At 36.6% G+C, this 12,035-nt stretch overlaps 1 protein-coding gene across 1 annotated transcript in view; it reads left to right on the top strand.

Annotated features, from left to right (window-relative positions):
* The first annotated feature begins 284 nt into the window (after window positions 1–284).
* LOC145667106 (synaptic vesicular amine transporter-like) overlaps window positions 285–12,035 on the top strand; it is an 86,978-nt gene continuing 75,227 nt past the window's right edge. Inside the window, exon 1 of the mRNA XM_081734846.1 lies at window positions 285–573. Coding sequence (XP_081590972.1) covers window positions 393–573 — 181 coding nt within the window. The 5' untranslated portion in view covers window positions 285–392. The remainder of the gene's footprint in view (window positions 574–12,035) is intronic.

The following is a 12,035-nucleotide window of genomic DNA, read 5'->3' on the forward strand; positions in this document are numbered from 1 at the left end:
AAGATACTTCTATCTCGTATAGCCATACGTGACTTGTATTTCAAGAAAGTAGGTTGTTTCCAACGTAAAGAAGTTCCAAGAACAGTCAGCGCCAATATTTTTGAAAGCGGGAAATGTGATTTAATGCGCTTAGTCTAACCGAAGTCAAGCACAACATTTTGTACTTTGTGATACTACCCAACTAAGTCCTTATATATATTTTTTCATTCAAATTCATTGCTGTAGTATCGAAAGTAATCCACACTTTTTTTTTTTTTTAAAAAAAAAGGAAAATGTATATTCAACAAAAAGGTGGATCGATCTGTTAAATTATATAAAAATAAATGCTCTTAATCGTTAATTATTTTTCGGGGAATTAATTTTTTAAAAATAAAAAAAGTAGGAAAATAAATATGAGTGCTGAAACTTCTGGGACACACAGCGTCGAGTCCAAGAAGACAGGAAATCTTCAAGAAAACTTCGAATCTGTTAAAAGTGAGCATCAAACACACACAATTCAACGCTCGAAGAGAATCCTTATATGCATCGTGTATGCGTCTTTATTTCTGGACAATGTCTTACTAACGGTTGTCGGTAAGTGTCTGCGTCTACTTTATATGTCGTTTATGTGTTGGTGATTATGCTTTGTTATGGCTCTTGTAATTAATCTGTCTTACTCTCCTATTTGTTAAATATCAGACTCCCGGAAAAACGAGTTACAAATACTGTATATTTAGTCAATTTTAATAGCCCAATAGCCGTTCGTCGCATGAGAACAGTAAGGTTTATGGAAAATTTTATAAAGATGCGTGCCGGTATATATATGAAATGAAATGAAATCTTTAAGTTTTACGTTCCACGTTTATGCCGGTTAGGCTAAAGGAGACGGTGATAATGAGAGATGAGTGAAATGGTGGAATGAAGAAGAAAGTAGGAGGAAACGGGAGAACCCCGAGAAACCCACGAGCACGGTTTTTGTCCACCACAAAGTCCACATGGTGTGAGCTGGGATCGAACCAGGGACCCCAAGCACCGGAGGTGAACGCTCTACCGCGTCCCCTATATCCCGATTTCAAAATACTATAGAATATGTAGTATTCCAGTGCAGTCTCTCATATTTTGATTCTGTCCCTCTGAATAAAATTTTCTAGAAGAGAACCTGATACAGGACCAGACTTAGAATATCGCGCCGTGTGGACTTTGTGGTGGACAAACACCGTGCTCGTGAGTTTTCTCGGGGTTCTCCCGTTTCTCCCCACTGTCTTCATTCCACCATTTCACTCATCTCTCATCATCACCGTCTCCTTTAGCCTAACCGGCATAACCGTGGGACGTTAAACTTAAAGATTTCATTTCATTTTTTTCAGACAGAATACTAATATCAAAATCGATCCTTATTTGTTAATGATTTTAGTTATCATAACTGACCTTTTCATAACATGCTTTTCTTTAACTTTACGAGATCCTGGTTCAACCATGTTGTCTTCACACCTTGTAACCTTAATTTAATCCATTTTCTGATGTGATATATGAAGAAATTCTGCACAAGAACATAAATCAGGTGACAATGCCATCTTCGATTGCTTCTTTCATACATTTACATTTTTATTAACTAAAGGTAGCTCTTAAATCTTTTCTTCAGTTAGGGGGCACCGTGACTCAGTAATAGAACGCTTACCTCTGGTGTATAGGGTCCCTGGTTCTATCCCCGGCCAAGTAAGTTTTGTGGTGGACATTATCTTGTCCACGGGTTTTCTTGGGTACTCCTATTTCCTCCCGCTTTCTCATCCCACTAATTCTTCCATCATCATTCACTCGCTTCAATCATCGTCTCCCTTTAGCCTAAAGGTCATAAACGTGGGACCTTAAACTGAAAGATTTTATTTCATTTTCTTCGTCAGGTAGACTATTCGACAAGTGTATATGAAAAATAAACAAAATTGTACAATGATACAAAATGTATTTAATTATGACTTTAAGAAAGTAGATAATAAAATAATTTTAAAAAATACTTTTAAAAACATTTTTTAGAAAGCAAATAACACTAAAATGAAAACAATAATTTTGTGTTCAAGAAAATGATTTTTCTTTTTTTTTTTTTTAAAAAAAAAGGTTTCTATTTATACATAATTAAAAAGGAAAAGCATGTATCACTCTCATATACAATCAATTTACAAAGTTAATTCTCATGTAATATATGTAAATAATAGCTGAATCTGCGCTGTCTATTCAGCGCACCGTTCTGTTATGACCACGAATCCCCTTCCCACTGTGCATGTCTTCTTACTCACACGGATAGGAGTTGAGTTGATTTTGAGTTTAACGTCCCGTACAGCAGCGAGGCCATATGAGACGTGGACATACTGATTAACATGGAATCCGAACCACATGAGCTCCCGCCGGGAAGTAAAGGATAGGAGAGTCACAAAGGAAGTGAATTGATATGTATAGATGTTGGAGTGAGTTTGTAGCAAATTTGTAGAAGTAACACGATATCAGGTGGATTTTTTCTCTAATAAATCCATATCCGTCCAAGTACGCCTATTGCGTCTCTTGAGGCCTTTGAGGTGACTTCATACAATAGGCTTTGCCATTCAGATTTGAGCAAAGCGCCTGCAATGTCCGTCAACCCGCCATGCGTAACTTCTCTACTGGTTGCCTAATACCATAGTTTCTGCCTGCAACAATGTAAATCTTATGGGCAAAAAACTGACACTAAACTACTGAATAGAACAATAACGACACTTTTTTTTTCTAAATTGAGTTAAAACTGAACAATCTGCACAAAATTTCGAATGAACCAGTGAAAACGGAACGTTTCTAGCGCTTGAGGTTTTCGAGATCTCATTGACGAAAGGCGTGCGGACAAACATATAAACGTAGCATTGAAATACAGTGTGTTTGAAAAAGAACTCCCTAGCTTTAAGTATAAATTTAATTGGGAAATGAATGAAAACTTATATCAATGAGTACATATCATGAAAGAGAATTCCTTCAAGTATTGTTTAATGTTGGTAGACTTCAACGTGGGATCCATTTATGGCCTTGCACACGTCGAGACGATATTCCACTTCTCGCCACGTATACACCAACATTTCAGGTGTAACTATCCCAACCGCCACGACGACTCTTTCCCGTAAATGATTCTTGTCTCTGATCTCTTCACTGTACACATTTTTTATGTGGTCCCAAAAGAAAAACTCCAGTAGGGTTAAGTCTGGGTTTCGTGGTGGACAAGGTATTGGGCCAGCCCTGCCTATCCACCTTCCTGGAAAGCGAGTGTCAAGAGCTGCACGCACATGGTTACTGTAATGAGGTGGTTCGCCATCTTGTTGGCAAAACACAAGCCCCTTTTCCGCCTCAATGTCGTCCATTTGGGGAAAGACGTACTCTGTCAGCATGTCATAGTAAACGTCCTTGTTTATTGTTTTTTCTACAAAAATGAAAGGACCAATCACACGATCTTCCATCAAACCACACCAGACATTAAGTTTGGGAGAGTCACGTTGATGCTGAATAAATTCATGTGGATGCTCTGCCCCCAAATTCTGCAGTTATAATGATTAACTGTTCCACTGACATAAAATGTAGGCTAATCAGAAAAGAATATATTTTTTTTTTTTAAAAAATAACATCATCATCAATTCTGTGTAGAAAGTCAGCAACAAACTCATACCTTTCGATTTTATCAGTAGGTTTAATTTCATGTAACAGTTGCAGTTTATAGCCGCGTAACTTAAGTCTTTTACGCACAACTTCATATAAAGTACCTTTAGGCATTCCTAATTGTAGACTACGTCTGGCCAATGACTTCTTCGGGCTCCGAACACAAGAAACACGGATCTGTTGAACAATATCTTCAGACGTTCTCGGTCTACCTGGTGATTTTGCTTTTAAAACACTACCGGTTTCCTTGAAAGACTTTAGCCAATGGCGGATATTTTTTGCTGTAGGTGGTTCACCACCATACTGACGTCTAAAATTACGTTGCTCTGTTATAACTGACTCAGTTTTCACAAGCCAAATAACACACTGCGCTTTCTGTTGCGGAGTACACATTTTTCTGAGTTGCTCTGCACTGCACGCCTGCCTGGACTGAGCTGAGGAAACAGAAGGAAAAAAACAGCACTGGTGCCGTCTCAAGGGTCAAGCAGACCTGCCAACTGCAGGGAAGCCAAACTTGGAGAGTTGATTAATCAAACACCACAAACTAGAATAGTGTATGTCACTTTGTACAGATTCTAGGACAATTTAAAACTAGGGAGCTATTTTTCAAACACACTGTATATAGATACCTTAATTCATATCAGCAATAAGAAATAATATTACGTTATAAGAGTAACATTATAATATTACTTAGGATTGAAGAATTTTTCGGGGGCACCAGGAGCGTAAATAAGGGCCCCGCAGATGGGAGCCTCAAGCCATCAGGGGGCTCCAAATGGTGATGTGGAACGTAGAGAAGGGGGTCCCACTCCACATTATCTGCTTGAGGACCTCCAAGCCTTTAGTTACGCCACTGGGGGGGGGCACAGTGGCTCAATGGTATTGCGTGTGCTTCTCATGAAGGGGTCCCTGGTTCGATCCCGCCCAAGTAAGTTTGTAGTGGACAGCATCGTGTTATTGGGTTTGGGTTTTCTAGGGGCAATCTTGTTTTCTCCACATTCTCATTCCACCAATTTTTCCATAACTATTCACTTGCCTTAGGGTCCGCACACATATTACGTAACGCTATTTATGACCTATTTTACCCCTCACTCCCCATTGTCACACTTCGTAACGCAAGGAAGAACCTCTCTTCCCTTTGTTACTTAACTCTTTTTTCACCATCACTTCCGGTGCTTGGGGTTCCTGGCTCGATCCCACATCGCGCCGTGTGGACTTTGTGGTGGACAAACACCGTTCTCGGGGTTCTCCCGTTTCCTCCCACTTTCTTCATTCCATCATTTCACTCATCTCTCATTATCACCATTTCCTTTAGCCTAACCGACATAATCGTGGAACGTAAAATTTAAAGATTTCATTTCATTTTTTTCTTTTTTCACCAATTTTGCTTATTTTGGGAGTTATTACAATAAAAAACTATTTTTGATGGTAGAACTTTTTATTACAAAATGCTTGTATTTTGAATATATTTGTAGATTTTTTTTTTTTTTTTTTTTTTGCCAACATATTAAAGTATAAGAAAATTCGAAGTGTCTGCATACATGTACGTGAAGGAGCTGGGAGATTAGTTCGTGAACAAGCTCATCTTATTTGATTTTGGACTTTAATTTACCCCCTTTTCAAATTCTTCTTGTCCTAAATCAGTCCCAGAATACAAATAAACTCGATTTCTTCAGAAATATTCAAATTGAAAAGTTAAAAAATTGAGTACGAGATGAATATAAGGCGAATTAGTTTTTTAATCTTATTTTGCATTGCAAGTCTTAGATCGTTCCGTCGCAGTCATTCGTCTGTTTCACATGCGAAACCTCTTAGAAGAGTAGATTGGGTAATAATTCAATTCAAAAGTTTTAACTATAGAATGGGAACACAAGGGCATTTTCAAGCACTGGTTATGATCATTAATAACTAACTCCAGAAAAGTGTCTGCCATAAATACAATGCTGCAATAGCCAGGAAACGGAGTTTTATTGTCTTGTAACACACGCAGGTTCGTCAGTAGTCATGTTGGTGTCTAGTAGCGTCTTTGAATCCCTTCTGCATTATTCAATTTATATAGGTTACATGTTTGCAATTTCCGAAGACAATACAAATATTTATTTACAAAAAAAAGAAGAGAAGAACTGAATGCAATTATTACTGATTACATACAGACCTGAGCGAAAAACATGCGTTACGTCACGAAGACCTAAACTCCTTCCTCCAACCTTGTCACACTCCGTAACGCAAGACTGAACCCTTCCCCCCTTTGCCGCGTTACGTAATATGTGGACGACTCCTTATCCATCTCCTTTAGCTCAAGGCCATAAACGTGGGACGTTAAACTGAAAGATTTCGTTTTTGAAGTGGTTTTACAGAAGAACACTCGCTATGTTCTCTTTTAGTCATCCACAAACAGATTTTTTTTAAAACTTGTTTACATTAAAGGATAATTATTTTTATGTTTAATACGATTTATTTCTTAAAGAAAGTATTTTTTAAAAAAGCATTTTTATTACTATTACACTGCTCTACAATGATTTTGCTGTTTGGAAACTATTAAGGTTTTCGTAATGTTTTTGACCTGAGAAATCAAAAAATGTAGTTAGTTTTGCCCTATCACGTACAGTTTTCTTAAATTAGAGGGGAGGGGGAGAGGAAAATAACCGTATAAATGTATATTTCGGAAGAAGTACTGATTATAATTACAAATATAAAAAGATACTTTCGATGCCATAGCCTTCCGATTATCTTTGAATTTGTAATAAAAGACGTGCAGTTACTTCTTCTGCTAACATTGAAAAAATATGTATTGTATCTGGTAGCACTGAACGATATCACAACGCGTTACCCGTTGGGAACGCAATAACAGCGCTGTGTAAGTTGTGATTGCGAGAACTATAATGCAGAGGAATGAAGGCTTTTCATTGATTCCAACAAGAGAAGTTTGAATGGTCTGCTTCTTCACAACAGCAATCAACAACTCTCTGTATAGGGTATACCCATTATTCATTCTCTGCATTTAAAAGAGACTTACGAATCTATGGAAATAATTTTAAAAACAAAAAAATACGAGGATCATAAGTGGTTATTATGCGGCGATATGAAGATGATATGTATGCTTCTTGGACAGCAGTAAGGGTACACCAAATATCCATGCCACATTTTGCGAATGAAACAGCAGAGAACGTGATAAACACTGGACTCAAATTGATTGACCTGTCAGGGAAAGCCGCAATATAGGTAGTAAAAATGTGAAAAACATCTGCCTCGCAGACCCTTCAAAAGTCATATTACCACCTTGCATATTAAACTGTGCCTAATGAAACAATTTGTCAAAGGTCTGAATAAAGATGGGCAGTGCTTCCAGTGTCTAGTGACAAAATCCCCAGAACTTTCAAGTCCTAAGTTAAAAGAAGGAATATTCATTGGTCCTCAGATCAGAAAGTCTCAGATCAGTCAGACTGCATTCAGGGACGTGTCATAATTTTCTCGGGAACAGCAGAGACGAAAATTACAAGTATATTGTGTCTAATATGCTCCAGAAGTTTAAAACATTAGGTACAAAATGAGTCTTAAGATTTATTTTCTGTATTCACATTTAGACAGCTTTCCTTCTAACTTCGGTGATTAAAGTGAAGAACATTATGAAAGATTTCACTAAGACATCAAAGCAATTGAATTCCACTATCAGGGACGTCGGAGAACAACAATGTTGGCGGATTATTGTTGGACGTTGATACGTGAAGATTCACGAACTACTCACAAAAGGAAGTCTAGTTTTAGGAATTTCCAAGAGAAAAGGCAGAGACAAAAATGAGGTCAGTTGTTTATCAATGACCTTCAGCGACTTAAATACGCTAGTTGTTGCCTGGGGCAAGAACGTGCCTTATCGCTCCCCTGACCAACTAAACCAAAACTCCCCCAAATATTTGCCTAATTTGGGCCCTCCCAATCCGGCGCCCGAAGCACAAGCCCAGTTTGCCCCCTAGTTACGCCATTGATGACCTTAATTATTCAGAATATCGATGTTCAGATTAGTTCTGACGCAAAATAATGTTCCTTAGTTAGAAATATATAGTCATAATGTTACTCTATATTAGCAGCGTTGCTGTGTAAATAGCACAATTTACGCAATCATGTTTTTCGATTTGTGAAAAAACCTGATGTGATGGGGGGAAACTAATTTCATTTTCGTAATTAGCAATCTCAAATTATATAAAATCAGGTGTCAAATCAAAAACAGCTTCCAAAAAGTTTTATTTTGTCGAGCAGTGTTATTTGTTTTAGTAACACAGAGTAAATTTATGAATCCTTTAATAATAATTAGTTAAAAGCAGGTTTGAGATAGATTGCAACGGTCAACGACTCCAGTAGCAGCAACAATGCTCAACACTATATAGAACCAGTATCCTGGAGAAACTTACAATCTTACGCTCTTATAGTTTATATTATTATTAATAAAACATATAACGATGTCTTTGACGTTCTGTAAAGACTATTGTCAATTTAGAAGGTTGGGAATCATTACCCAAAATGGCAAAACGTTCAGCATTTTAAATTAAGAGGACAAGGAATATTTTATTTCTTCCATATTAAACTATAGATATAATTTGCAACATCTCCTTAAACCTTGCACCTACTACAGGGTCCGAAATCCTAGGGGGATGGGGGAATTTCCCCCCACTAAAAATTTTATGCTTGCATTTCCCTCCCACCAAAATCTGTAGGGGGGACACCTTAATATGAAAATATAAGTATAATGAAAATTTTCAAACAATTTTAAATGCATGCCAGCTCAAAAAAAAAAAAAGTATTTTAGTTGTAACGATATGAAGACCTTTATCCTCTGGCGTAGACTTGGAGTTATCCAAAAGAAAATAAAAGTTCATTAGCTCTCTTCATGTACAATGTTTGTCCGATGTCGATGACCGGTCGGAGGAGAGTCGATGAGGATGGTTGAGGCTGACAGTTTTCTTATTGACACATTTCTTTTTCCCTGTTTTTTGTACATTTGTTTCCTTGAGATGAACAAACAGTTGCAAAATTACTAATATAGTATAGAGGGCACGGTGACTCAGTGGCTGTGCGCTCACATCCAGTGCGAAACATTGATATGCAGTTTTTCGCATGTTCCAAACCGTGAAATATTGTAGAAAGCTATTATACACGTATATCTAGTATAAGTATCAAATTTTGTTGTTGTTTCATGTTGCAGTTTAAGATTTCTAGCCTCATTTTTGCTTTGATTCTGCATCCTTTCTACAGAGCTAATTAAGAGTAATTTTCCGTTTTTATTGTTAGTATGTACTGTACATATTTATTATTAAGATACGGTATATTAGTCAATCTATTTTTCAAAATAGACTAAAACGTATACCAAATTTTTTGACATTTGCGTCTATTATAGAACTTTTTTCTTTGTTTTGCTAAACCAGTTACTATTTATTCTATTTATTATTACAGTGCTTACTATTCTATTACTATAATGTTTAATCGGAGTTCAAGGACGACATTCTCGCTTGCTATGTCACATTGTTCTGGTTTTGCTGTAAAATGGTTACTGTATTTGAGCTATAATATCCCCTTTTCTCCTTTTGAAATATTGTGAATTTGAAATTATCTGGTCAAATCCCCGATCCTCCTTTTGAAATTATCTGCTCAACTCCCGTTCATGCTCTCTCGAAATCATGTTTTAATTGACATTGATCAAAAGGCAGAGTGGACACAGGCCACAATAACATACTTTATTCCCAATAAACAGGGTTGTAGTGTCAAATTTATCTGTACTTGAGCGCTTGCTCACAGAAAAGAGAACAACAAATATAGACCCTAATTTAAGCAAAGACCCAAAACTGAAATCAAATTATGAATGTTTATTTTAATATTATATAGTGAAACAGTACATAACAGAAACAGCCGTACCATAGCACAATGCTTTCCTTATTGTGTACTAGAGCGTCTCTCCTCTCTCAAAACATATGCCAATAACTAGCATATTCACAATAGATTCATTAAAAACTATTACAGAACGACTTATATTTCAGTAATACAGTGTGTTATTGGTTTGGACTCATTTGTGTTTAGTGTCCCTCTCCAGCACCCAAGCTGAATGGGACAGCACCTAATGTTTAAAGTGGTTTCAGAACTACTACTCAATTTACATTCGAGATCTTTGAGTTTTACGTCCCACGAATATGCCGGCTACACTAAAGGAGACGGTGATGATGAGAAATGAAAGAAATGGTGAAATGAAGTGGGAGGAAACGAGAGAACCCCGAGGAAACCTACGCACACTGTGTTTATCCACCACCAAGTTCACTTGGCGGGAGCTGGTATCGAACCCGGGACTCCACGCAACAGAGGTGAACGTTGTACCAGTGAGCCACCGTGGCCCCTCAATTTACATTCGAGACAGGAAGTGTGAGAGAAAAAAACGAAATCAAAATAAAATATGGGAATATTTAGTGCCTGTTTTGTGTACAAGTAATTCGTGAAACTGCGGGTTGATGTCTTATATAACCTCGGTGCTGGAAAGGACGTAACTCCAACCAACCAACTAAAAGGGATTCGCGAGCACCTTTTTAGTTGTGTTATAAATCACTGGAAAGGAAATGTTAGTTTGCTACTTTCTGCCATCAAGGCTATAGCCCTATTAAACGCGGACCTCCATTTTAAGGCAAATTAAAACCATCGTAACGTACACATTTCATGTCTACGAAGAAACAAATACTTAGCGAAGAAACGGGAATTTCATAATTAATAATTATAAAAAGTATACTCTGACTCTACAGCTTATGGAGATCTATGACTAGCCAGGTGGAGCGCAACAACTTCGTAGGTCTAATGCTTGATTAGCGCATCGGATCTCAGGCGCCATTATTTCTGACTTCTAGATCTCATACCGCTATTTTCGTGAATGCAGTCCTCCATATAATGGTAAACACAAGGCGACTGTGCTCCCACGGGAATCTAACCCTGGACCATACACACCGAATTGTATATTAAATGCAGTAGATAAGTGTACTAATTAGGTTAAATGAATAAATAACATTATTAAATTATTTTAAATAACAATGACGACTAACTTGAACATTTATTATTATTATTATTATTATTATTATTATTATTATTAATAATAATAATAATAATAATAATAATAATAATAATAATAATAATAATAATAATAATAATAATAATTGAATATTTCAACTTTTTGGGTACCCCACTTTATTTGTGAAGCACAGTGAGGCATTAATGTGGATCACTGAACTTCTTCCCCCCCCCACCATTTTCAAACGATTTCGCACCCTGACCTACTAATTGAATTTTCATCAAAATATGATTTTACAGCATCCATCTCAGATTTTAAAATTTCTCAGATTTTAAAATTCTCCATTTGGTAAACCTACGAGATTTACGTAGGATATTTGTAACTGATCATTCTCCACGTTTCTTCTCTCAATTCAACAACATTTGGAAAATATGTATATTATCCAACCGTCCCGGCAGTTTTGATAAGTTGTTGGAAACCAATATACCATTTTTCAAATATTAGAGAGCTCAAAATAACAAGCATATTCATCACAATAGATTTTGTACGAGTATAATTTAATAAATCCATTTAATAAACAAATAAACTCTAGTAGTCACACTAGAGATCACCCCAAAACAAAAATTTAATGAGCTTTCAGCAGTAAGAAAAGCTACGTATCCTTTTTCCATTGCAACCAACAAAGCTTTGATGTTGTACAGGTTGCATAGATGTTAGGGAATGTCATACATTTTAAAAACACAGTAGATTAAATTCAGCGTTTTTCATGAGATGTTAATGGATTGATTCAATTAACAAATCCAACTGATATAATCGCTCTGGCTCCTACTGCGAAATCCAGAATCCAACTGTTCGCTTTCTTTGAAGAGTTATCGTGTGGACGTAAGGACGTGTATATTAACATTATAATCTTATAAGGTCCACTTACCGTGATCCTAATAAATTGTGACCGACTTTTGGCAATTTTCCTGTTAGTCCCGGAAGGCTACAATCATGCCAAATTTCATCATTCTAATCCTGCCGAAAGTGCCTAAACATTTTGGAGTATAGAAGACGTCCCATATAAATAACATGGGAAAGATTTTTCAGTTCCCCATTAAACCACTCTACGGTTGGAAATTTTTATTTTTACTGATTTTCTTAGGTAATGCTAACGAAAACATACAAGCATACTGAATTTCAAGTTTTTATTCCAATTCTCAGTACCTAAAACATGAGATTATATGTCCAAAAAAAGGCCCATTTAAATAACATGGAGAATTTTTTCATCCCCTCTTTAGACCCCCTAAAAATTAAAAACATTCACTTTTGGCAATTTTCCTGTGGGTTAGTTCCGGAAAGCTAAAACCATGCCAAA

Source organism: Thermobia domestica, chromosome 12 (genome assembly GCF_964235325.1).
Source record: "Thermobia domestica chromosome 12, izTheDome1.hap1.1, whole genome shotgun sequence".
NCBI lineage: Eukaryota > Metazoa > Arthropoda > Insecta > Zygentoma > Lepismatidae > Thermobia > Thermobia domestica.